The sequence below is a fragment of the Solanum verrucosum genome, unplaced genomic scaffold (genome assembly GCF_900185275.1).
Source record: "Solanum verrucosum unplaced genomic scaffold, falcon-dt-bn FXZP01000140.1, whole genome shotgun sequence".
Taxonomy (NCBI): Eukaryota; Viridiplantae; Streptophyta; class Magnoliopsida; order Solanales; family Solanaceae; genus Solanum; species Solanum verrucosum.
Genome location: NW_026020112.1, coordinates 390,167 through 413,887, shown reverse-complemented (window position 1 = coordinate 413,887; position 23,721 = coordinate 390,167). Strand labels below are relative to the sequence as shown.

At 35.0% G+C, this 23,721-nt stretch overlaps 1 protein-coding gene across 1 annotated transcript in view; it reads right to left on the bottom strand.

Moving 5' to 3' along the window:
- Nucleotides 1-10,850, bottom strand: part of LOC125825593 (putative disease resistance protein RGA1) — a 163,088-nt gene extending 152,238 nt beyond the window's left edge. The window contains exon 1 of the mRNA XM_049504916.1: nucleotides 10,525-10,850. Within this exon, the coding sequence (XP_049360873.1) occupies nucleotides 10,525-10,830 (306 nt within the window). The 5' untranslated portion in view covers nucleotides 10,831-10,850. The remainder of the gene's footprint in view (nucleotides 1-10,524) is intronic.
- Nucleotides 10,851-23,721: the final 12,871 nt, after the last annotated feature.

Genomic DNA, 23,721 nt, shown 5'->3' with positions numbered 1-23,721 from the left:
ATATTTATTAAATAGTAGAACTTGGGTATAAACTCCCTTTTAAAATAATATAGAATATATATATATATATATATCTCACAAATGGAAAAGTCTCAATCAAGGAAGCAACATATATCATTTACAAATGACTTATTCTACTATATTATAAAAGAGAGTTTAGGCCCAAGTATAATATATAATATTCAAGATTGAGACTTTTCCCAATCTTGAATATTATATATTATATTTGTGGGACTTTTAAAATTCTATTTTATACCCAAGTATAATATATAATATTCAAGATTGGGACTTTCTTGAATATTATTTATTATATAGTAGAACTTGGGCATAAACTCCCTTTTAAAATAATATAGAATATGTATATATATATATATATATATATATATATATATAAATGTTGTTTTTGTCACCCTTTTAAAAATTTATTTGTAATTGTTGTTTTATTACTAATAATATATTTTCATATATACTTAGTCGTTGTAATGGATCTATAAAAACTTGCATGGGTCACACGTGCAACGCACGTACTCAGAAACTAGTATTCAAAAAGCACAACTCCATGATTTCCAATGTTTTCCCACAACAGAATTCTTCAGCGCGCTTGATTAGACAAGTCAAAGAAGAAGAATCTGTAGTTCAGTTGGTTGGCTATCTGAACTTTAACATTGTTGGTAAGAGTTCGATTTTCCACCTTGTAATCTGCTTGCCCATTTTTTGTTTTTTATTTTTGTTTTTTATTTTTGCTTTGGCATATGAAGTATTTTGCAAAGAATATTTACTGTCATGGAACATCAATCAATTAAGACAAACATTAAAGCTATATTACTTTTTTTGTTTATTATGCACAAACAAAAGCCAAGAGGGCTGTAAGAAAGGCAGGTACAGCATGAACATTGTGCAAGAAAGGCCTCTGCTGTCAAATCTCAGACAAGTCTTTTCCAGTCTACGAAACACAGGAATCCGTAAAAGTCAGTTTTCGCACACATTTTGAACTTCGTGAATGGAGAATCAGCTCATTACAAGACCTATAAAGATGAACAGATGCTGTTAAGGACATTTTTAGAGCCAATGGGGAACTCTTTGCTATAAGATTCAATAAATAGCAGTCTTTTGTAACTTTCTTTTTTGAAGTCCTTCAATCGCGAGAGTTTTAATGAAAGTGAAAGTAACGAGAATGTCTATTAAGAAACTTATATTGACATTCCAGTCAGCTTTTTCCTTTCTAGGAGATTAACAATTTCGAAGAAGCTTACATGGAAATCTTGTACATCTAATGGACAGATCGTCTTCAAACTGGTTGACCCATTCAAGTCCTAGGTCTTCGCCTTCAAAAAAGTTATTTGTTATTTCAGTATAATGGGCATTCCACATAACTTATTATTCCTTTTACTTCATAACTTATGGGAAATTATGGTACAAACATAGAAACACCAAATCGACCGAAACTAATGTAGTCTCTTCCTAACAACTTACATTCTAACACTTACACAATTTCATAGATAGTTGATTGATGCAATTAGAAAAAGTAAAATGAAATAAGTACTGAAAATTACTTAATAAATTTAAGAAATATAGTATGTACCTGGTCCAAATGCCAAAACTCATTTGTAAGAAATAAAATGCTTCCGGAGTTATCTCTGCGTTAGAACAAGTCAAATACCAAATTGACGTTCTAGCATGGCCTTGAAACTAGTAACCTATAAGGAAAAAAAACAAAAATCTTATGATTAAATCATATCAAGATATACCATACTTGAAGAATTTAGAGAAAGAACAATTCAGTTCAAGTGGACAAGCAGAATGCTGAAAGCATAGCACAAATGCAATTGATTAATAATTTTGCATTCTTTATGTCAAAATAATTGCAGAAAAAAATGTTGAACTACAAACAGAACTTCTTTTCTGGAAACACGGGGAAAATAATATTTAAAAAATTGACTGATCAGAAAGTGAAAGAGAAACATAGACTTACTTAAGTTCTGAATTATCCTCCCACCGACTTCAATTTTTGGAATATGGGAAATGTTGGACCACTGGGAGTTTGGGCTACTCTGATTGATGCAAATTCCTTTTAACTTTGGGCAGCCTCCAATTTCCAGCTTCCGTAGTTTAGTGAGGCGTCGCATGGCATCTCTGGATGGCAGATGCTCTAGTTTTTCACAGCTCCATAAACATAACTTTTCCAAAGAAGCAAGTTTACCGAGCCCATCCGACAGAGCTTCTAATAATGGACAATCACGAATCTCCAGATAATGTAATTTGGGCATGGCAGCTGAGAAGTCCACATATCGTAGCTGTTTGCTCCTCACTAGCCATAATGTTTCAAGAGAAGTAAAGTTGTCAAATCTATGAGGAAGAGCCTCGATTCCAAAATCATATATATAGATCTCTCTTAGGGCAGAGAGTTGCATAAGCTGATAGGGCAGAGAATCCCAGTGCCCACGTCCCCACACATCCAATCTACGAAGGGACAACAGCTGCTGAATGCCATTAAAAATCAATTGGAATGCCTCAAAATCCACCATCTCTGAGAAAGGACCAATATGCAATTCCCTTAACCCGGTGAGACAGTGAAGGCCCCCTGCGGGTAAACTAATCAATTTGGGACAATCTGATAAACCCAAATAGGAAAGTGAAGGCATTTCCTATGGGGTCCATCCCCATTATTCAATTATAAGTGTTTTCAACACTTGCTGCACCTTTGACAATTATTGTTTTTCAACAATTGCTGCTTGCAATTGTCAATAGTTGGCAGCAAATGTTGAGAAACATATCGGTGGATGTTGAAAAAATGTTGTTGATTTCTTCTATAAAAGGAGCCATTTTGCTCATTTCTAAACACACCAATTCACAGAGAGAGTAAAATATTTAGAGAGCTGTGAGGTTTCCATAGACTATATAAGAAAATAGTCTGTGAAGAAAAATAGAGTGTGAGCGATATTTTAGTAAGGTGGAAATCAAAAGAGTGTTATTCCTTTTGAGTGTGTAGTAGTCACTTTAAGTATTGTATTCGTGACTACACAGTGTAAAATTCCTTACTATAGTGATATCAGCTGCTCCTCTTGTCCGCGTTTTTCCCAACAAACTGGTATCAGAGCCAAGGTTTTATCTGAGTATGCTCTGTGGTTGCAGCACAGTCTGAACCTCCACATCAGAAAAGATTTACTTTGGTTTGCAATAACTATTTTTAGGGGGGAAAACGATGGAAGCCAACACAAGTAGAATGATCACTTTGAATGGTGTTAATTATGCCATTTGGAAGGGGAAAATGGAAGATCTACTTTATGTCAAGAATTTTTATCAACCAGTCTTTACCACTGTAAAGCCTGATAATAAAACAGATGAAGAGTGGAATCTGTTGCACAGACAGGTTTGTGGATTCATTAGGCAATGGGTTGACGATAATGTGTTGAACCATATTTCTGGGGAGACACATGCTCGAACCCTATGGGAGCATCTTGAAAGTTTGTATGCTCGGAAGACTGGCAACAACAAAATGTTCTTGATAAAGCAGATGTTGAGTTTAAAGTATCATGATGGTTCTCCGATGACAGACCATCTGAATAATTTTCAGAGGATCATGAACCAATTATCTGCTATGGGCATCAAATTTGATGAAGAAATTCAAGGCTTGCTTCTACTTGGTTCCCTACCAGACTCTTGGGAAACATTTAGAACTTCATTGTCAAATTCTGCTCCGAATGGTGTGATCTCAATGTATTCCGCCAAGAGTAGTGTCTTGAACGAAGAGATGAGAAGAAAATCCCAAGGTTCCTCTTCGTCAGATGTCCTGATAACTGGCTCCAGGGGGAGAAACAAAACTCGTGGTTCTCAAAATAGAGAACAAAATAGGAGCAAATCCAAAGGCAGGCTTAAGGATATTGAGTGCTATCATTGTGGCATGAAAGGGCACACAAAGAAGTTCTGCAGAAAGTTGAAGAGGGAGAATAAAAACAAAGAGGAAGCTAAAGAAGATGGCAATGAAAATTGCCTAGCCACCGTCGCCACCGTCACCACCGAAGATCTTGTTACTGTCCTTGATACGGATATGATAAATATTGCTTGTGATGAGTCAAGCTGGGTTGTGGACACTGGTGCCGCATCTCACGTGACATCAAGGAAGGATTTTTTCTCTTCCTATACTCCTGGTGATTTTGGAAACTTGAGTATGGGTAATGAGACTGTTTCTAGGGTGGTTGGTATTGGTACAATTTGTTTGAAAACTAGTGGTGGAACTAAACTAGTTTTGAACAATGTGAAACATGCTCCTGATGTTCGTCTACACCTTATTTCTGTTGGTGTTTTGGATGATGAAGGATATGTTAGTACCAACGGTGATGGAAAATGGAAACTCATTAAGGGTTCCTTGGTTGTGGCTCGTGGTAACAAACGTCGTGGTCTATACTGGACTACGGCCTCTGCTTGTGTTGATATGGTGAATGTGGTTGAAAGCGATAGCTCTTCAACGTTATGGCACAAGAGGCTTAGCCACATCAGCGAGAAAGGACTTAATGTTCTAGCCAAGAAGAAATTATTGTCAAATTTCAAAAGTGCTAAATTAGAAAAGTGTGAGCACTGCTTGGCTGGTAAACAAAATAGAGTTTCCTTTAAGTCTTACCCTCCTTCAAGAAAGACAGAGTTGCTTGAATTGGTGCACTCTGATTTATGCGGTCCAATGAAGACAAAGACATTGGGTGGTGCATTCTACTTTGTCACTTTTATTGACGACTGCTCGAGAAAACTTTGGGTCTATGTCTTGAAGACTAAAGACCAAGTGTTAGGTGTCTTCAAGCAGTTTCAGGCTTCAGTTGAAAGAGAAACTGGAAAGAAATTGAAATGTATTCGTACTGATAATGGTGGTGAATATTGTGGACCATTTGACGAATACTGCAAGCATCAAGGCATTAGACACCAGAAAACTCCTCCTAAGACTCCTCAGCTAAATGGTTTGGCTGAGAGGATGAACAAGACCTTGATGGAAAGAGTTAGATGTTTGCTTTCTGAAGCAAAATTGTCGAGCTCATTTTGGGGTGAGGCTTTATTGACTGCTGCACATGTTATTAATTTATCTCCTGCTGTTGCTTTGCAAAGTAATGTACCAAATAGTGTTTGGTATGGAAAGGATGTTTCCTATGACCATTTGAGAGTATTTGGTTGCAAAGCTTTTGTACATGTGCCGAAAGATGAGAGGTCAAAATTAGATGCCAAGACAAGACAGTGCATCTTTGTTGGATATGGCCTTGATGAATTTTGTTACAGGCTATATGATCCAATTGAGAAGAAACTTGTGAGAAGCCGTGATATTATTTTCATGGAGAATCAAACAATTGAAGATATTGACAAAGCGGAGAAGCTAGAATCTTCAAGTTTTGATGGCATAGTTTATCCAAATGAAGTTCCTCACACAAGTATGCATGATGTTATTGGGCTTGATGATCATGGTGACGCCCATAATCATGTATCGAATCAACATGTTGATGTTGATAATAACAATGATATTGTTATTGATGATCCTCCTGCTCATGAAGTTGTGGACGAATCAAATATTCCATTTAGGAGGTCCACAAGACAACGGGTTCCTTCCTCTCGTTATTCACCCAATGAGTATGTGTTACTCACTGACGGGGGAGAACCTGAATGTTACGAGGAGGCCATGGAAGATGAGCACAAGAATCAATGGATTGAAGCCATGCAAGATGAGATGAAATCTCTGCATGAGAACCACACTTATGAGTTGGTAAAATTGCCCAAGGGCATGAGAGCTTTGAAGAACAAGTGGGTGTTCAAAGTTAAAGTTGAAGAACACAACTTGAACCCCAGGTACAAAGCTAGATTGGTTGTTAAGGGATTTGGTCAAAGGAAGGGTATTGACTTTGACGAAATATTTTCTCCTGTTGTCAAAATGTCCTCGATTCTCACAGTTCTGGGTTTGGCTGCTAGTCTTAATTTAGAGATTGAGCAGATGGATGTGAAGACGGCTTTCCTTCACGGTGACCTAGAAGAAGAGATTTATATGGAACAACCTGAGGGCTTCAAAGTAGTAGGTAAAGAAAATTTTGTGTGCAAACTCAAAAAGAGTCTTTATGGCCTAAAGCAAGCTCCTAGACAGTGGTACAAGAAATTTGAATCTGTTATGGGGGAGCAAGGCTATAAGAAGACTTCTTCAGATCATTGTGTATTTGTACAAAAAATTTCAGACAATGATTTAATCATCCTCTTGTTGTATGTGGATGATATGTTGATTGTGGGCAAGAATACTTCCAAGATTGATGAGTTGAAGAAAGAGCTGCGTAAGTCTTTTGCTATGAAAGACTTGGGTCATGCCAAGCAAATTTTGGGCATGAGAATTACTCGTCTCAGAGATGAAATGAAGATTTTTTTGTCACAGAAAAAGTACATTGAACGTGTACTAGAGCGCTTCAATATGAAGAGTGCTAAGTCTGTTAGTACACCTCTTGCTGGTCATATGAAGTTGAGCAAGAAGATGTGTCCTACAACTAGGGAGGAAAAAAAGAACATGGCCAAAATTCCATATTCCTCCGTCGTCGGAAGTCTAATGTATGCAATGGTATGCACTAGACTTGATATTACTTACGCAGTTGGTGTTGTCAGCAGATTTCTCGACAATCCAGGAAAAGAGCATTGGGAAGCTGTGAAGTGGATACTTAGGTATCTTAGAGGAAGCTCAGATGAATGCTTGTGTTTTGGAGCATCAGATCCAATCTTGAAGGGCTATACAGATGCTGATATGGCAGGTGACCTTGATAACAGAAAATCCACTACTGGATATTTGTTTACTTTTTCAGGGGGAGCTATATCATGGCAGTCAAAGTTGCAGAAGTGTGTTGCACTATCTACAACTGAAGCTGAGTATATTGCAGATACTGAAGCCGGCAAGGAGATGATATGGCTAAAGCGATTTCTTCAAGAACTTGAATTGCAACAGATGGAGTATGTTGTCTATTGTGACAGTCAGAGTGCAATAGACTTGAGCAAGAACTCCATGTACCACGCAAGAACAAAACACATTGACGTCAGATATCATTGGATTCGTGATGAAGTGGAGAATGAATCATTTCACGTCAAAAAGATCCACACAAGTGAAAATCCTGCAGATATGCTGACTAAGATGATACCGAAAGACAAGTTTGAGTTATGCAAAGAACTTGTGGGTATGAGCTCTCTCTAAAGAAGATAAAGATACCTCATTCCAGTGAATGGGACTGGAGGGGGAGATTTGTGGGGTCCATCCCCATTATTCAATTATAAGTGTTTTCAACATTTGCTGCACCTTTGACAATTATTATTTTTCAACAATTGCTGCATGCAATTGTCAATAGTTGGCAGCAAATGTTGAGAAACATATCGGTGGATGTTGAAAAAATGTTGTTGATTTCTTCTATAAAAGGAGCCATTTTGCTCATTTCTAAACACACCAATTCACAGAGAGAGTAAAATATTTAGAGAGCTGTGAGGTTTCCATAGACTATATAAGAAAATAGTCTGTGAAGAAAAATAGAGTGTGAGCGATATTTTAGTAAGGTGGAAATCAAAAGAGTGTTATTCCTTTTGAGTGTGTAGTAGTCACTTTAAGTATTGTATTCGTGACTACACAGTGTAAAATTCCTTACTATAGTGATATCAGTTGCTCCTCTTGGCCCGTGGTTTTTCCCTTATTTAGAAGGGTTTCCACGTAAAATTCTTGGTGTCATTATTTTCCCATTTTATTTCCATTACTTTTACCATATATATTTTTGTGTTTGTCCATTTTTTCCCAACATTTCCCACACGTGTATAGGCAATGAAACTAAGTTGTTACAATTGCTGACACTAAAAACTTCCAGAGACCGACAATGCTCTAGCATTCCACTTGGTAAGCTGGTCAATCCATTACAATTGAACTAAAGCAATCTTCGGAGGTTAGTCAAATAGTTCTCTCCACAGGGAACAGGAAAAGAACTGAAATTGGCGCAGTACCATATTTCTAATCTCTTAAGAGAATAGAGATTGTACAAGCTTCGTGGCAATTCACGAAACTCTCTGCAGCATGAGACTGATAGGTATTGAAGAGAAACGTTGTTGCGTAGCATCTCATCTGGAAGACAAGTGAGCTCTTTCACATTCCTAACATCAAGATTCACAAGAGATGTCAAGTTGTTGCACAAGTTCAACAATGGCATTACACTGTCAACTCCTTCAATTCTTAATCCACGCAGGATTTCAAATTGACTTGGAGTACTTTTTAACAGTGAACAGTCTGTAATCCTCAACTTCTCAAGCCTAGGAAACATTCTTACTCCAACTTCATCCCCCTTCCACTCAATAAGGCTGCGCATATCCTTCAAAACTAGTTCTTTTAATAACGGGAACACTTGGATTTTGCTGCTTGATCCAATATTGCTAATCTCAACACCATATAAAGCAGGTCCAATGCATTCCAACTAATGGAATCCTACCAGCTCAAGATGCCGAAGGAATTTCAGTTGGCCAAGGGATGGAATTTCTTTGCACCTTTTGCAACCACTTAATTTCAACTTGACCAAATTTGGTAGCAACTCTTCACTGAACCATGAAGGAAATTTAGTCCCTAAATAGTCCACCACTAATAAGTCTTTCAAGTTAGGATGCGATTGAAGACCATCCAACACATGCTCATCATTGATCTCACAGCCTTCTGATTCGTCATGGGACCACAAATATGCCAGCTTGTAGATATTTGGTTTCTCCTGTAAATATGTTGTTTGAGCCTATTCTTTATTTCCAACTAATTGGAGATGTTTGATCTTCAATTCACCTCTAAGGTTTTTCAAACGACCTGATTCTTCTATCCGATGACCTTTCTCTGAACGTACGTAAAAAAACTGTAGCGTCTGAAGACTAGTCAATTGCCCCATATTAAGTGGCGTCTGCATATCTGATCCATAACGTTCGTACCAATATATGTGTCTCAAACTTATCATATTTGCCATTTCTTCTGGAAGCTTCCAGAGTGAACGACAGTCATTGACTCTAAATGTTTGCAAATTGTAGAGCTTGCAAATGGAGTTGGGCAAGGCATAGATCTCAGTGTTGGAGAGATCAAGATATCTCAAGTATATTAGCTTGCCGATTGAGGCTGACAACTCCTCGATGCGTGATCCGGATAAATTTAAAACTCTCAAGAACTGAAAGCTCAATAGCACATCATCAGATATATTGCTTTTCCAGAACAATGTGCACAAACGTCCTGGCTCGTTTATCTTATCTATCTGATCAGTTGGTGAGTCCCATCCAAAGTATCGAACTTGAGAAAGATTTTTACCTCCAACACTTTCCGTATCAAATAGTTTAGATTTTAATGTATCTCCAGCCAAATCGTGCACAAGATCATGCATCTTACATTGTGTTATATTGTTGTGCTCATCTAGCTCAACATCTTGCAGCAAGGAATATTGCAACAGTATTTGAAAAAACTTGTTCCCGATGTCTTCCATAACAGGAATCTCTTGACTTGGACGAAGAAACCCTTCTGCCATCCAGAGTTGGATTAGTTGGTCCTTTTCAAACTTAAAATCTTTTGGAAACATTGCAAAGTAAGCAAAACATTTTTTTAGATATGGAGATGGTAGATTAACATAGCTGAGTTTTAGGATGTTCTTCAAGCTATTTTCATCTGCAACAAGGGGGTTTCCATCAAGAATTGCCCACCATTCATGTTTCTTTTTGTTGCGGAAGAGGCCTCCCAACACACTTGCTGCCAACGATAGACCTTGACACATTTCAACAATCCTGTCCTCCACACTCAGTATTTCCTCTGGAACTTCCCCATCAACAAATGCTTTTTTTTTTTAAAATCGACCAACAATGATCTTTTGCTAACTTTTCCAACATATGAGGACCTACTGCTGCTACAGTGGATGCCACCAGTTTCATACGAGTCGTCACAAGAATGCAGTTTCCTCTGGAAGTGTTTATTCCTCTCAAGCTGTCCATGAACTCATCCCACACTGGAAGGTCAACATGCCACAAATCATCTAAGACAAGCAAATATCTTTTTCCTCCTAGCTCATCTCGAAGTTTCTTGACTATCATATCCCTGGTTGGGACCTCAAGTTTTCGCCCTGTCAATGATTGGAGGATCTGTTCAAGAAAGCTCTTAGTGTCTGACATTTCAGGTAGACACAACCAAACACTCTTTTCAAAGTGCTTTATGATCTCTTCATCATTGCAAATTCTCTTAGCAATAGTAGTTTTCCCTAAACCCCCCATGCCCACTATGGGAATGGCACACAGAACAACTTCTTCTCTCATGTTCAACATCTTATCCTTTATTTCAGCAACATCTTTGTCTCTACCAACAACATCCGAAGCAACTACTATGGAATCTGTTTCTCGAATTGGTAGCATTTTCCGAGAAGGAACCATCAGTGATTGGAGACCGAGGTTGTTGGCTAACTGATTGATATCCCTCAGGTCTTCATTGATGCTTTTTATTTTTCGAGACATTTTGTACTTGAAAGCAGTATGAGAAAAGAAGTGACTGACCTTTTCCATTAGTTTGGTTCGGTTGTTCATCACCTGTGCTTTGAGAGATTCATATGTGAATTTGTCAAACACATTTTCAGCATCTTCAGCAATTCTCTCAAGCATCTTAAGCCATTCTTCCACAGCCTTATCTTCAATTTGTCGTCTTTCAGCATCATGAATGAAAGCTTGGATCATGGTTACATATTTTGTCAGCATTCTGAGATTTTTCTTGCAGTTCCTTAAAGTTTTGACCTCCTCAATAAAGAGAGAAAGCAGCTTCTCAAGCACAACTTGAACAGTAGCACCAATTACAGGATCGGCCATTGTTGCGTTTGCTCCTTCACAAAGTCGTCTTCTTCCTTAGCACCAAAGTTTTCCCAAGTTTTCTTTTGCTGGTTGTTTATGGCACCAAAAGAAGGACAATAATTGATAGTATACATACAATAATTCAAACAGTGAAAAAATTGTGTGGTAGTCATAGACTCCAATGACAGAAATATCTCTCTAAGAAATAGTACTGTACGGATTGTTTGGTTTGAAGACGTGTTGAAATTAAATATGTTGGGATAAGTTATTCGCGGATTATTTTTTATTGATTATTTGGTTTTTCATATTAAAAATAGAAAAGGTTAAAAAATGTTCTCAACCTCGACACATTAGAAATGATTCAAAAGTGTCCTCCTTCCACCTATATCGGAGAAGGGGTACTTATTTTTGCCCAAGTTACCCAAAATATTTTGGTTAAGTTGGCGTTTGGACATGCGATATGATATCATGAGATGAAATCAGCGTTTGGACATGCGATCTCACGCTAATTTCATCTTATGATTTCATGTCATGAGATGAAATTCCAAATTCTCCAAAAAAAAACATGATTTGGGAATTTCAAATCATGATTTGAGATTTTTTGTCACGCCCTGAGCTTACACCCTGGGCGTGGCCGGCACTCGAGAACCATTGTTGGCCCTAAGCGAACCCTTGGCCTGGCTTACTTACTAAGCGGAAAAATTTAAGCATTAAGAAAAGAACTCAAATGCAAGATAACTCAATTGTCTCAAACTTAACTCATAATGTTTTAGAAATAAACATTTAACTTAGCCAAAGTGGCAACTCAATTCTGAACATAAGCTAATAAAAAGTAAAGGCAAATGAACTAACTGACTGTCTATCTACGAAGCCTCTAATAACTGAGATGGATGTCGGGACAAGACCCCTAACTTCCTAATGAACTAAAATGATAAAGTAATGAAAAAGGGGATCCTCTGGAAAGCAAGGAGGCTCACCAACGGACTCTGAGTGCTCAAATGGGTCAACGATGTGCTGGATGTTGATCCTGGTTACCTGTGTCTGCATCATAAGAGAATGCAGGCCAACTGGCATCAGTACATTGAATGTACGAGTATGCGAGGGGAATTCTAAAACAAGACATAAGCTTGAAAGGAACTGAAGACCTTACCTGGCTCAACTCAACTCAACTCATTTCAATATAAAGCAGTGTAAATAAATGCAGTATAAAGAAAAGGTTTAAAACATGGTTTTCAACTCTGTGTATTTAGAAATACAATAATAACTCTGTATGTATGCAAAGATACAATATGAACTCTGTTTGTATATGAAAATACAAGTATTTCTGATGTATATAAAAATACAAAATATTGTTGTGGGAGTTTCTCTAACCGACAACCATCACTTAAGAGCTATCGTGATGATACATCATTTTGCCTCACACTGCAAGGGGCGTCCTATACCTTGCCATGAGTATAGAACCTGAACTACTAAGTGGATCCACTAGTTGTCATGCCCCGAGCCTACACCCTGGGAGGGACCGACACTCGAAGACCATTGTTGGCCCCAAGCGAACCCTTGGCCTGACTTTCTTAACACAGCGGAAACTTAACTCAACAGAATCACTCAATGCAATAAAAGGTCATAAAGCAACCTAAATGATAAAATCTGGCCAAAAAGGCAACTTGTCTCAAAATAGAATATTTATACATGCATAGATGAGAGACTCAATACTAACTGACTGACTGTCTATGAAGCCTCTATAACACTGAGATGGATGTTGGGACAGACCCCGCAACATCCCAATAAAGCAAAACTAGGGAAAACGAAATAACAGAGTCCTCCAGAATGCAAAGAGGCTCACCACTGACTCTGGAGTGCTCAACTGGATCAACGGCGTGCTGGATGATGATCCTGGGTACCTGCGTCTGCGTCATAAATAGATGCAGGCCAACTGGCATCAGTACATTGAATGTACGAGTATGCGAGTTGGAATGCTAACAAACAACTTAAGCTTGAAAGAAATACAAAAGAACACTTACCTTGGCTCTATTCAACTCATGAATAACTGAACTCAATATAAAGCAATAATACACATGCAATATATAAAATTTGTAAAACTATTTAAAACATGACATCAAAATCATAGTCATAATATCATAAAAATATACCATGCTTCCTCTCAAAGTCTACTTGTGCAATGCATGAATGAAGTCTCATACCCCCATTCATACTAAGCAGAACTCCTTGAGGAACCATGCACTTTCTACTGTGGGAGTTTCTCTAACCGACAACCACCACTATAAATCTAAGTGGTGATACAGCGTCTTGCCCACGCTGCCAGAACTGTCCTATACTTTGCCGTCATATAGAACTACTTAACTTAGTGGATCCACTAGCTTAACTTACATGATCATCTAAAAAGTATGACCCGTTAAATCCCATGTTGGCCACATGGTTCTTATGGAGAATTGAGTTAATATGAACTCGTGTCCCCAATTCGGTGCTCAAGACTACTCCCCAAAATATACTTTAGCTCAGAAGCCTTAAAAACAAACTTATTTCTTTAGTTTGAAATAATTGCTCAAACTACCCTCTTAAAAGAGGTAATTGCTCTTGAAAACTCTTTCTAAAAAAAACATATCAAAATCATATTTTAATATGATCATTGATGACTCGGGAAGTTATACTGCATAAACATTGATGGTATATCTAGAGACCATACTGTTTAAACATTGATGACATACTCGATTGTCATACTAATCATGTTTTAGAAACTCTTTTGCAAAACTCATCTTTTTCTTAAAAGAGATAGTACTCAAACTGCTCAAAACTCTTTTGGAAATCTCAGTTTCCTCTCATCTTAAATGTGAAAACATTTATAAACTTCTTTGGGAATACTTAGTTCCCTAATAACTTTTGAGAGATGAACTTGACTCTATACTCTTGGCTTAACTTGAAACTTGAGCCTTAAAACGAAGTTAAAACGTTCAATAAAGACTCTAAAAAAACTTTAAAGACTTGCTTTGACTTGCTTCTTAACTTCTAAGCTTGACTCTAACTTCACTTGACTTTGATCCTAACTTTCCTCGAATTGGATTATGGATTCAAGGTGCATGATCTCATGTTTATGAATGAGTTTGTGATGTCTAGATGTACCTTAGAGTGTTGAAAACAACTATAAAACATAGGTACATTACCAAGGAGCATGTATGAAAAAGTGGGGAATGAATGGGAAGGATTGGCGTCCTTGGCGCTCTGAGAGGCGCGGGGCGCCAGCCTTCAGACTTCAGAGGGGCCTGCTGGGAGCTCTGCACGGTGCGCTGCCCCAAGGGGGGGACTTCAGAGTCCCTTTTGGGGCGCGCTGGCAGGCGCGACACCCCACTCCTGTTTCCAAAAAAAAAAGACTTTCCTCCTTTGTTTTTTTCCAACTCTAAACCTTCTTAACTTCAAAGGTTCCAGCCCCAAACACTTAGAGTTATAAAACCCCTCAGCATACAATAGATTCAACTTGGAAACACAACCGGAAATATGTCCCAAATCAACAAGAATTTCAACACAACCACAAGACTTCAACAAACACAACCAAATCTTTTCTCGGAAATTAAAACGAGTATGGCGTGTGGGGGAATGAACCAACCCAACACTATGATCTCATATACCTTAATAGGGATCACCCCCGACGAAATTCACGACGATCTCTACGAACCTTGCTTCTTCTTCTCCTCTTCTCACCCTCACTTTTAAAAAGGGAAACTGATTTAAAATCAGTCTAAACCCTTAATATAACCAAAAAAAATGGTTAGGGAAAAGACCAAACTACCCTTACAAATTCGGAGAGAACTGCCCTATGCCAACAGCCCAACTTCCAGAGGGCATAACTCACTCATACGAACTCAGAATTGCGCAAACTCGGCGGCGTTGGAAAGATCATTCCAAGGGATTTCCAAACATAACTGGAACTACACCTAAATCATCCTGATCTAGGAGTTATGACCGTTTGAAGTTTACCAAAAACTCACTTTTTCCATACTTAACTAAATTTCTAGATTTTGAATTCTTTCCAAAAATGACTATTTCCAATTACAAGCTTCTTCGTAGTTATTTCAGATTGTGGGATGTTACACTAGTCTATACTAAAAAGCACTGAGGATTCATCTAAAAAGTGTGACCCTTTTCTACCCATGGTGGCTACATGGTTTATGGGGGCTGTGAGTTGTCTGAACTCTCCCCCATACTTGTGCTCAATACTACTCCCAAAATATTATACTAGCTCTTATGTTTTAAAAAAAACATACTTCTTTCTGTGATTTGAGATAATTGCTCAAAAACTTAGCTCGAAGGCTATCTTGGAAATCAAAGTTTCCTTTCTTGCTTTATTGTGAAAGCATTTACTCTTTAACTGAAAACTAGCCCAAAGGCTTTTTACTAAAAACTAGCTCAAAGGCTCCTTACTGAAAAACTAGCTCAAAGGCTCTTTGGAAATCAAGGTTTCCTTTTCTTGTTTAAATGTGAAAACATTTTAAACCCTTTTGGAATACATAGTCCCCATATACTTTTGAAGAAATGAACTTCAATCTTTACTCTTTACTCAACTTGAACTCAAGTCTTAAAACAAAGTTAAAACGTTTGTAAAAGACTTTTGAAAAACTCTATGAACTTCTCTTGACTTGACTCTTAACTTATCTTAACTTCTCTTGACTTGACTCTTAACTGATCCTTGAATTGAATTATGGATTCAAGGATTGTGATTTGTGATAGGAAAGATCTGAGTGTTTTTAGATAGTTAAACATGAGAAAAGATCAAGAAATCACTGTTTGGAAGCAAGCCCGCGACGCGGAGATGCATTAAATTATTTGGTTGCAAAATAAATTTTGAGGCAGAACACTCCGTGACACCCCCGTGACGCGGAGAAGATTTTGACAATCCTGAGGAACAGGTCTGCGACCTGGTACCCAGTTTTGCCTGACTTTTTCCTTCTTCATTTTCTAGCCCCAATTCGCCTAGATTCAATTCTTTTTCTCAATATCTCTTTAGATTCAGGTACCCATAGCATATACACAAGAATCTAACTCAAAGAAACTCTAATAATCGATCTTAAACTCTCAAGAACTCCTCAATCTCATCCCATATTCAAGAACAAAAGCAATTCAAGAATACAACTCAAGAACATCAAATTCTCAATCTTTTTAGGACGAAATTACACTGAATAAAACATGTTTGGCGCATGGGTGAACGAACCCAACACTGTGTGAAATGTACCTTGTAGGGATCACCCCCGATGCAATCCACAAGCTAAACTCGACGATCTTGACGAATCTTGCTTCTCTTCTCCTTTCTCCTCTTCTTTTCAATTTTCTCCAGGCCCTAGCGTATTTTGGTAAAAGCGTAAGCTGATCTAATTCTGATTAGACCCTAAATTAATTACCAAAAATGAAATAAAATAATTGGGTATGGAAAGACCAAAACACCCTTTAAAAATCCGGATTGGACATTTCCTTATTTGAACAACCCAACTTCCAAAGGGCATATTTCACTCATACGAACTCGGAATCGCGCAAACTTGGCAGCGTTGGAAAGATTATTCCAAGATCTTTCCAACCAAACCTGGAAGTACACCTAACTCATCCTGATCTAGGAGTTATGTCCGTTTGAAGTTGACCAAAAACTCAACTTAACCAATTTTCCAGATTTTTATTATTTCCAAAAATCACTCTTTCTAATTCTAGCTCTTTCTAGTTCTTTCAATTTGCGAGATGTTACATTTTTCAAATACAATAATCAACCCACAAGTATATATATTTTGTAAAAATAACCCCCCCCCCCCCCCTATTTGTATCTACTAACTATTTATTTCATATGTTAATAAAATTTATAATACATATCATTACGTTTTAAATCATTTATATCTCATATGATGATTATTCTCACTAATATAAAATTTATTAATACTTCAAATCAATTCCTACTTTACTATTTATATTCACCAATTTTATTACTTTTTATCAAATTTATTTACCAACCAAATTAACCAACAAATGGCTAAAAGTAACAATGGTGTTCGTCTTCTCAGTCATATGATCGAGAAATGCAAGTTCAACGAGAGAAGATATTAAAGACTAGTACACAACTACCACTTATGTTTAATTTTATTTTTTATTGAACTAAAGTTTGATCAATAAATGTTGTATTTTTTAAGAATAGCTTTGTGATAGTGTATTATGCGATTTTATAAACTTTTGTTTATTTGGTATGATTGTATAAAGAATTGAGACTATTTTAGTACTTTTACAATTTATGAGGTGTTTTATCATACAACATAAAAAAATCTAAATTATATGTCGAAACAAAACTTCAACTTTATCTCATAATTTCATATTATGATTTCATGTCATAATTTGAGATCACTTGGCCAAACAGGCTCTAAATTTTGAGCATTTAATCGGCTCATTACCTACCATCACATCTTAATTTCTCCTCCATTCATGTATAATGGCCAGTAGCCTTTCACCATCCAATCTTTCATCCTCCAAAAGAAGAATGTAAAAATGCTAAAATTTGAAACAGACTGTAAACTTCTTGTGATTATGTATGTATATTTAGCAAAATGGACTTTATAATTATTACTCTCCGTCTTAATTTATGTGGTACATTTTGGATATTTTAAATTGTCATTTATTTTGACTTATAGTACTTTTTACGTAGTTTCCAAATATATAAATTTTATTTCAAAAAATTTAAAGATTTCAAGCCCGAATTTACAATCAAAATAGATTGTTTGACTCTAGAGAAATGAAAAGTGTCCCATAAATTGGAGCATACAAAGTACTATTTTCTCAAAAACAAGAACTAATTCTATTTGTAACGATGAATCTAACTCAATTTCAAAAGTTAACTCAAAGAGAAAAGGCATAATAATAAATATGCTTTTTTACTTAGTTTCAACTGATATCTATATGCTCTCCAACTTTGGGTATACACATATAGACACTTAAATTTGTATAAAATTGAATACATACACATGTTATATGTGACATAATATATGTAGGACGCTACATAGGACACAAAATTGTCATGTAGAATGAGTGTGTCTATTTATTCAATTTTAAGTATCTACTTGTAACATACCCAAAGTTAGAGACCGTAAATGTAAATTAAGGCTAAATAAGAGAATTGAGACATGTCTACTTATACACACATAAAGACATGTTTATGTATTATGCCAAGAGAAAAGGATTATACTACAACTCCATTAACGGCTTCCAAGTTCAAATCATGAGAGTAGGGTTAGAAAATAAGAGACAAAGAAATAGAAGAGAATTGAGAGGGAAATAATAATATTAACGGTCCAAAATTGAATGTCACGTCTTATTTTTGGAATTAAAAAAATAGTTTTAGAATTTTTTTCCTAATTCATATGTTAACAAAAAACGTAAACATGCATCATTTGTTAAACAACGAGGATATATGGAATGAAACATTTTGATGTTTGTTGTACGTAAACTTTGCTAGTATTTGTTTATATGAAGGGTTGTTGTACCCAATGTAGATGTGGATAATTTTATTTTGCACTTGCAGTAGAAAAAAAAGGAATCATAAAAGGATGTGGTGCAGTGGATGGGGTGCTCCTTGGCCTTAACCAAATGTTTCATATTTGAACCCTGGATATGGAAAAATCCCTAGTAGGGAGAGTTTCTCCCCAAATGGGGCCATATGCGGCGTAAATCTAAAATAGTCGGGCTTCAATACTGATACCAAATACTAGGTGGGAAACAAAAAAATAACATGAAAAGATCGAGGACATATTCTCTAGTAGAAATACTTAAAATTGGTTTCGTGTGTTATTCTTTTTCTTCTTCTTTTTTTTTTGGAAATATATGGTATGCCCTCACAACATATATATGACATAACTTGTGGAATATTAAAATATAAACTTATACTGCGAAAAAGTTGTTTGTTATTTCACTGTCAAGAGCGAACACCTTTACATCATTACTTAGGAGATATTATGGCACGAACATATAAACTTATTCCTCAATTTAGAGGACACATATTCATCATTTGACATATTCTTTAGCAAAACTTGAACAGTAGCACCAATTAATTAGAGGGTCAGAAATTGTTGTTTTTGCTCCTTCACAAAGTGGTCTTCTTCGTCAGCACCAAAGTCTTCCCAAGTCTTCTTTTGCTAGTTGTTTATGGACCACCAAAAGGACAATAATTGATAGTATACAATAAATTCAAACAGTGAAAAAGAATGTGTGGTAGTCATAGACTCCAATGACACAAATATATCTGGGTTGTTTGGTTGGGAACAAATTATTTCGAGATTAATTATTCAGGATAAATTATCATGAGATAAGTTATTTCATCATGTATATGTGTTGGGAAAGACAAGACATTAACAAGAATGCCAGACAGGATAGCAGCGGAATAATACCCAAATCTAAACTTTCCCTTTCAATTTGAACCAAGAGAAGATAAACCAAATCAAGCAATATGAAGAATGGACAACAAGTATATCAGCCAAACTAAAGCAACAACATAAGAATAACTCAATCACACAAGACACAACGATTTACGTGGAAAACCCTTTGATGTGAAGAGTAAAAAACCACATGACCAAAAGCTCCACTATAAACACCAAGAGTTACAAAATTGTTCTCCAAAATTGGCCACAAAACAAGCGCCAAACAACGAGTAACAACAAAACAAGATTGCACCAAAACTAGAGAATTAAAGAAGAGATTTTACCCAAAAATGCGCTACTGTTCGCGCCGCAAAATCAGAATCTACAGACCTCCAAATCCGATCTCCACCGTTGAATTGCAAGAACCAGATGCTGAGAACTCCCAGTTCAAATTTGAGCACAATCCAACGGTTAACGAAGCAGCAAACTTTGTCTGAAGCGGACTGCCTGAGCAGAAAATTTCCAGAAGCAAAAACGGGATTTTTCTCTTTTTCTCTCAATCTCTAAAACGAAACTCTCTTGATTTTTCTCTCTTGTGTTTTTGAAAATAAGACCAAATAAGCCTTATATATGCCACATAATATTTTGGGTTATGGGCTAAAGTGGGCAAGTCCTAATAAGACCTTTATTTATCCACATAGGAAGGGAAAAAAGATCCTAAACCCAACAATATGCGATAACTTATCCCATTATTAAGATATAAATGGTGGGATAAATATTCTCATGTCTGCTTAATACCTCTAACCAAACATAGGATAAAATAGTTCTGCATTTTATCTATGGGATTAATATACCTTATACCTCACACCAAACGACTCCTTTTACTTTTGCTAGGATAAATTATTCTGGCATTATTTCTATTGATTTGATTTGTCATATTCATAAAGGAAAAGGTTCAAAAATGTCCTTCTTCAACCCTATTTTCGCCCAAGTTAGCCAAAATATTTATTTTGAACATTTGGCATCTCCAACCCTATACTCGATTTTACTCTTCAAATATAGAGTTCTCTATTTTTTCAGACAACCAACTCCAATTCAATTCTCTATTTTACTCTTAAAAAAGAATATTTTTATCTCTTCTCAATATTATATTATTATTTCTATTTTATTCTCATTTTCTTATTTCATAATATAAATCCTTTTTCCTTCTTCTTTTTTCAAATAATCACTTTATATAATTTTTATGTAATATTTTTTCAAATTCATTATTTAATGTAAGATTTTATTTTATTCTAAATTTCTAAATAACATAAATTTCAAGCTAATATTATGTAATATACAAATTAATGGACAATTCAAATAAAAGTGAAATCATGAATAAAATACAATTACGAACACTACATAAATCAACAAGCACAACCTCAATCACAACCAAAATAGTTTTCTAGATCATATACTAATTTCCCCCCGAATATTGTTAAATCTTGAAACGACCTACCGGATTACTAAATTATTGTTGTGATAAAATTATTATATTATGTATTGTATTGTTATCTTGTATTTAAATTATTATGTTATGTATTATATTTTTAAATCAAAATTTCCATCTTATCATTTTATTTTTGTGCATTCTTCATTGTGAAAATTAATAATAATATCAAATTATATTAAAGTGACGAAAATTTAAAAAGTAATATTATTAATTCGGGATGAAAGTAATATATATCAAATAATATATTATTTAAAATGTTATCTTACATTTAAAAAGAATTACGAATATTAGAGATTTAATTAATGACCTTATATTAAAAATAATATGTTAATTGCAAAATAATAGAAATAATAATAAAATAATCAAAAAGTGAATAGAGTGTGTGAATAGTAGTTCTCCAAATTTGAAGAACTAGATGGAAAATAGAGAGTTAATTTAAAAAGAATTACGAATATTAGAGATTTAATTAATGACCTTATATTAAAAATAATATGTTAATTGCAAAATAATAGAAATAATAATAAAATAATCAAAAAGTGAATAGAGTGTGTGAATAGTAGTTCTCCAAATTTGAAGAACTAGATGGAAAATAGAGAGTTAATTTAAAAAGAATTACGAATATTAGAGATTTAATTAATGACCTTATATTAAAAATAATATGTTAATTACAAAATAATAGAAATAATAATAAAATAATCAAAAAGTGAATAGAGTGTGTGAATAGTAGTTCTCCAAATTTGAAGAACTAGATGGAAAATAGAGAGTTAATTTAAAAAGAATTACGAATATTAGAGATTTAATTAATGACCTTATATTAAAAATAATATGTTAATTGCAAAATAATAGAAATAATAATAAAATAATCAAAAAGTGAATAGAGTGTGTGAATAGTAGTTCTCCAAATTTGAAGAACTAGATGGAAAATAGAGAGTTAATTTAAAAAGAATTACGAATATTAGAGATTTAATTAATGACCTTATATTAAAAATAATATGTTAATTGCAAAATAATAGAAATAATAATAAAATAATCAAAAAGTGAATAGAGTGTGTGAATAGTAGTTCTCCAAATTTGAAGAACTAGATGGAAAATAGAGAGTTAATTAAAGAGTGGTTGGAGAACCCATTCTCTATTTTACTCTCCAAATATAGAGAATGGAGAGTAAAATAGAGGTGGGTTGGAGATGGTATCGACTCACTACTACTATCACATCTTAATTTCTCCTCCGTTCATTTATAATGGTCGGAAGCCTTTCACCATCCACCCTTTTCATACTCCAAACGAAAAGAATGTAAAAATGCTAAGATTTGAATTTTCAAATTGGCTATAAACTTCTTGTGATTATGTATGTATTTATGTTTAACAAAATGGACTTTAATTATATTATCTTTTGGAAAACAAGAACTAACTTAACCTCGAAAACTAACTTTACCTAATAAAACTACCATGTTAGCAATGTACCCATTTTCTTGATCTAAAATTATTTAAAAAATTATCTAAATACACAACTTATTTTACCATATTCTTTAAAATTTTCTACCATTTAAAAAGTTATAAAAATCCCTACTCTCTCCTATTCTCATATAAATCACTCTTACGCGATGTATCGGGACATGTGTGTCTTATATCAACAAAGGTAATGTATCGACATACGATGTATCGAGACGTTGAGCGAAATATCTGGACATGTGTGTCTTGTATCAACATAGGTAATGTATCGGGACGCTATGTATCGGAAACGTTAAGTGATGTATCCGAAATCCTTAAATTTTAAGGATTTTTTGTAATTTGAAAAAGAGTAGGAATATGATGTAATTAGCTCTTAACGTTATAAGATTTGTGTAATTTTAAAAAAAAAATATCCCTGTCAACACATTAATAAGATAGGTCATATTGTCTGCTATCCTAAAAATCTAAACACGACCATTGCATTGAAAGAATTATATATAGGCAAATTGATCCTGAGCTGATACTACAACTCCGTTAATGGCTTCCAAGTTCCAATTATGAGAGTTGGGTTAGAAAATGAGAGACAAAGAAATAAAAGAGAATTGAGATGGAAATAATAAGGGAAAATTACGCGGATAAGCAAATATATACTAGTTAATTAGTTAACATAGCTACAGTTTGTTTTAATTACAATTCGCGACCTACTTTTAGCTATAATTATGCAGCTCAGTTTTTTAGTTTTGTATAATCCTCACATTTGTATAATTGTATAACTTTTGTATGATGTAATTTTGTATAATAAATTTGTATAACTGTTTAAAGTTCAGATGTTTGTGTTTGTATAAACTCGTTATTTCGAGTTTATACAAAAATAGTTGAATTATATAAACTCACCCGCAAATTATACAAATGAGACAATTTAGACTGTAGCTATAACCTGTAAATATGCAAACCATAACTATAAATCATAATAAAATTTATTATAGTCGCTACTTGCGAAAATTTCCCAAATAATAATACCGGTCCAAACCTGAATCTCATGTCTCATTTTTGAATTAAAAAAAATAGTTTAATTTTTTTTTCTAATTCAATCTGTTAATAAAAGACATAAATATGATGAAAAATGATGGTATATGGAATGAAACATTTTGATGTTTGTTGTATGTAAATTTTGCTAGTATTTGTTTACATGAAGGGTTGTTGTACCCAATGTAGATGTGGATAATTTTATTTTGTACTTGCAGTAGAAAAAAAAGGAATCATAAAGATGTGGCGTAGTGGATGGAGCTGTTTTTTTCTTATTCAGATGTTTCGGATTTGAACCTTGGATATGAAAAAATCCCTAGTAAGGAGCGCTTTCCCCCGAGTAGGGCTCTATGCAGCGCGAATTCAAAATAGTCGGACTCCACTGTTGATACCTAATACTAGGTGGGAAACAAAAAAAAAAAAATGAAAAGAGGACATAATCTTTAGTAAAAATACTTAAAATTGGTTGTGTGTTGTTCTTTTTTCTTTTCTCTTTTTTAGAAATATGTTAGGCCCTCACGACATATGGCATAACTTGTGGGATATATTGAT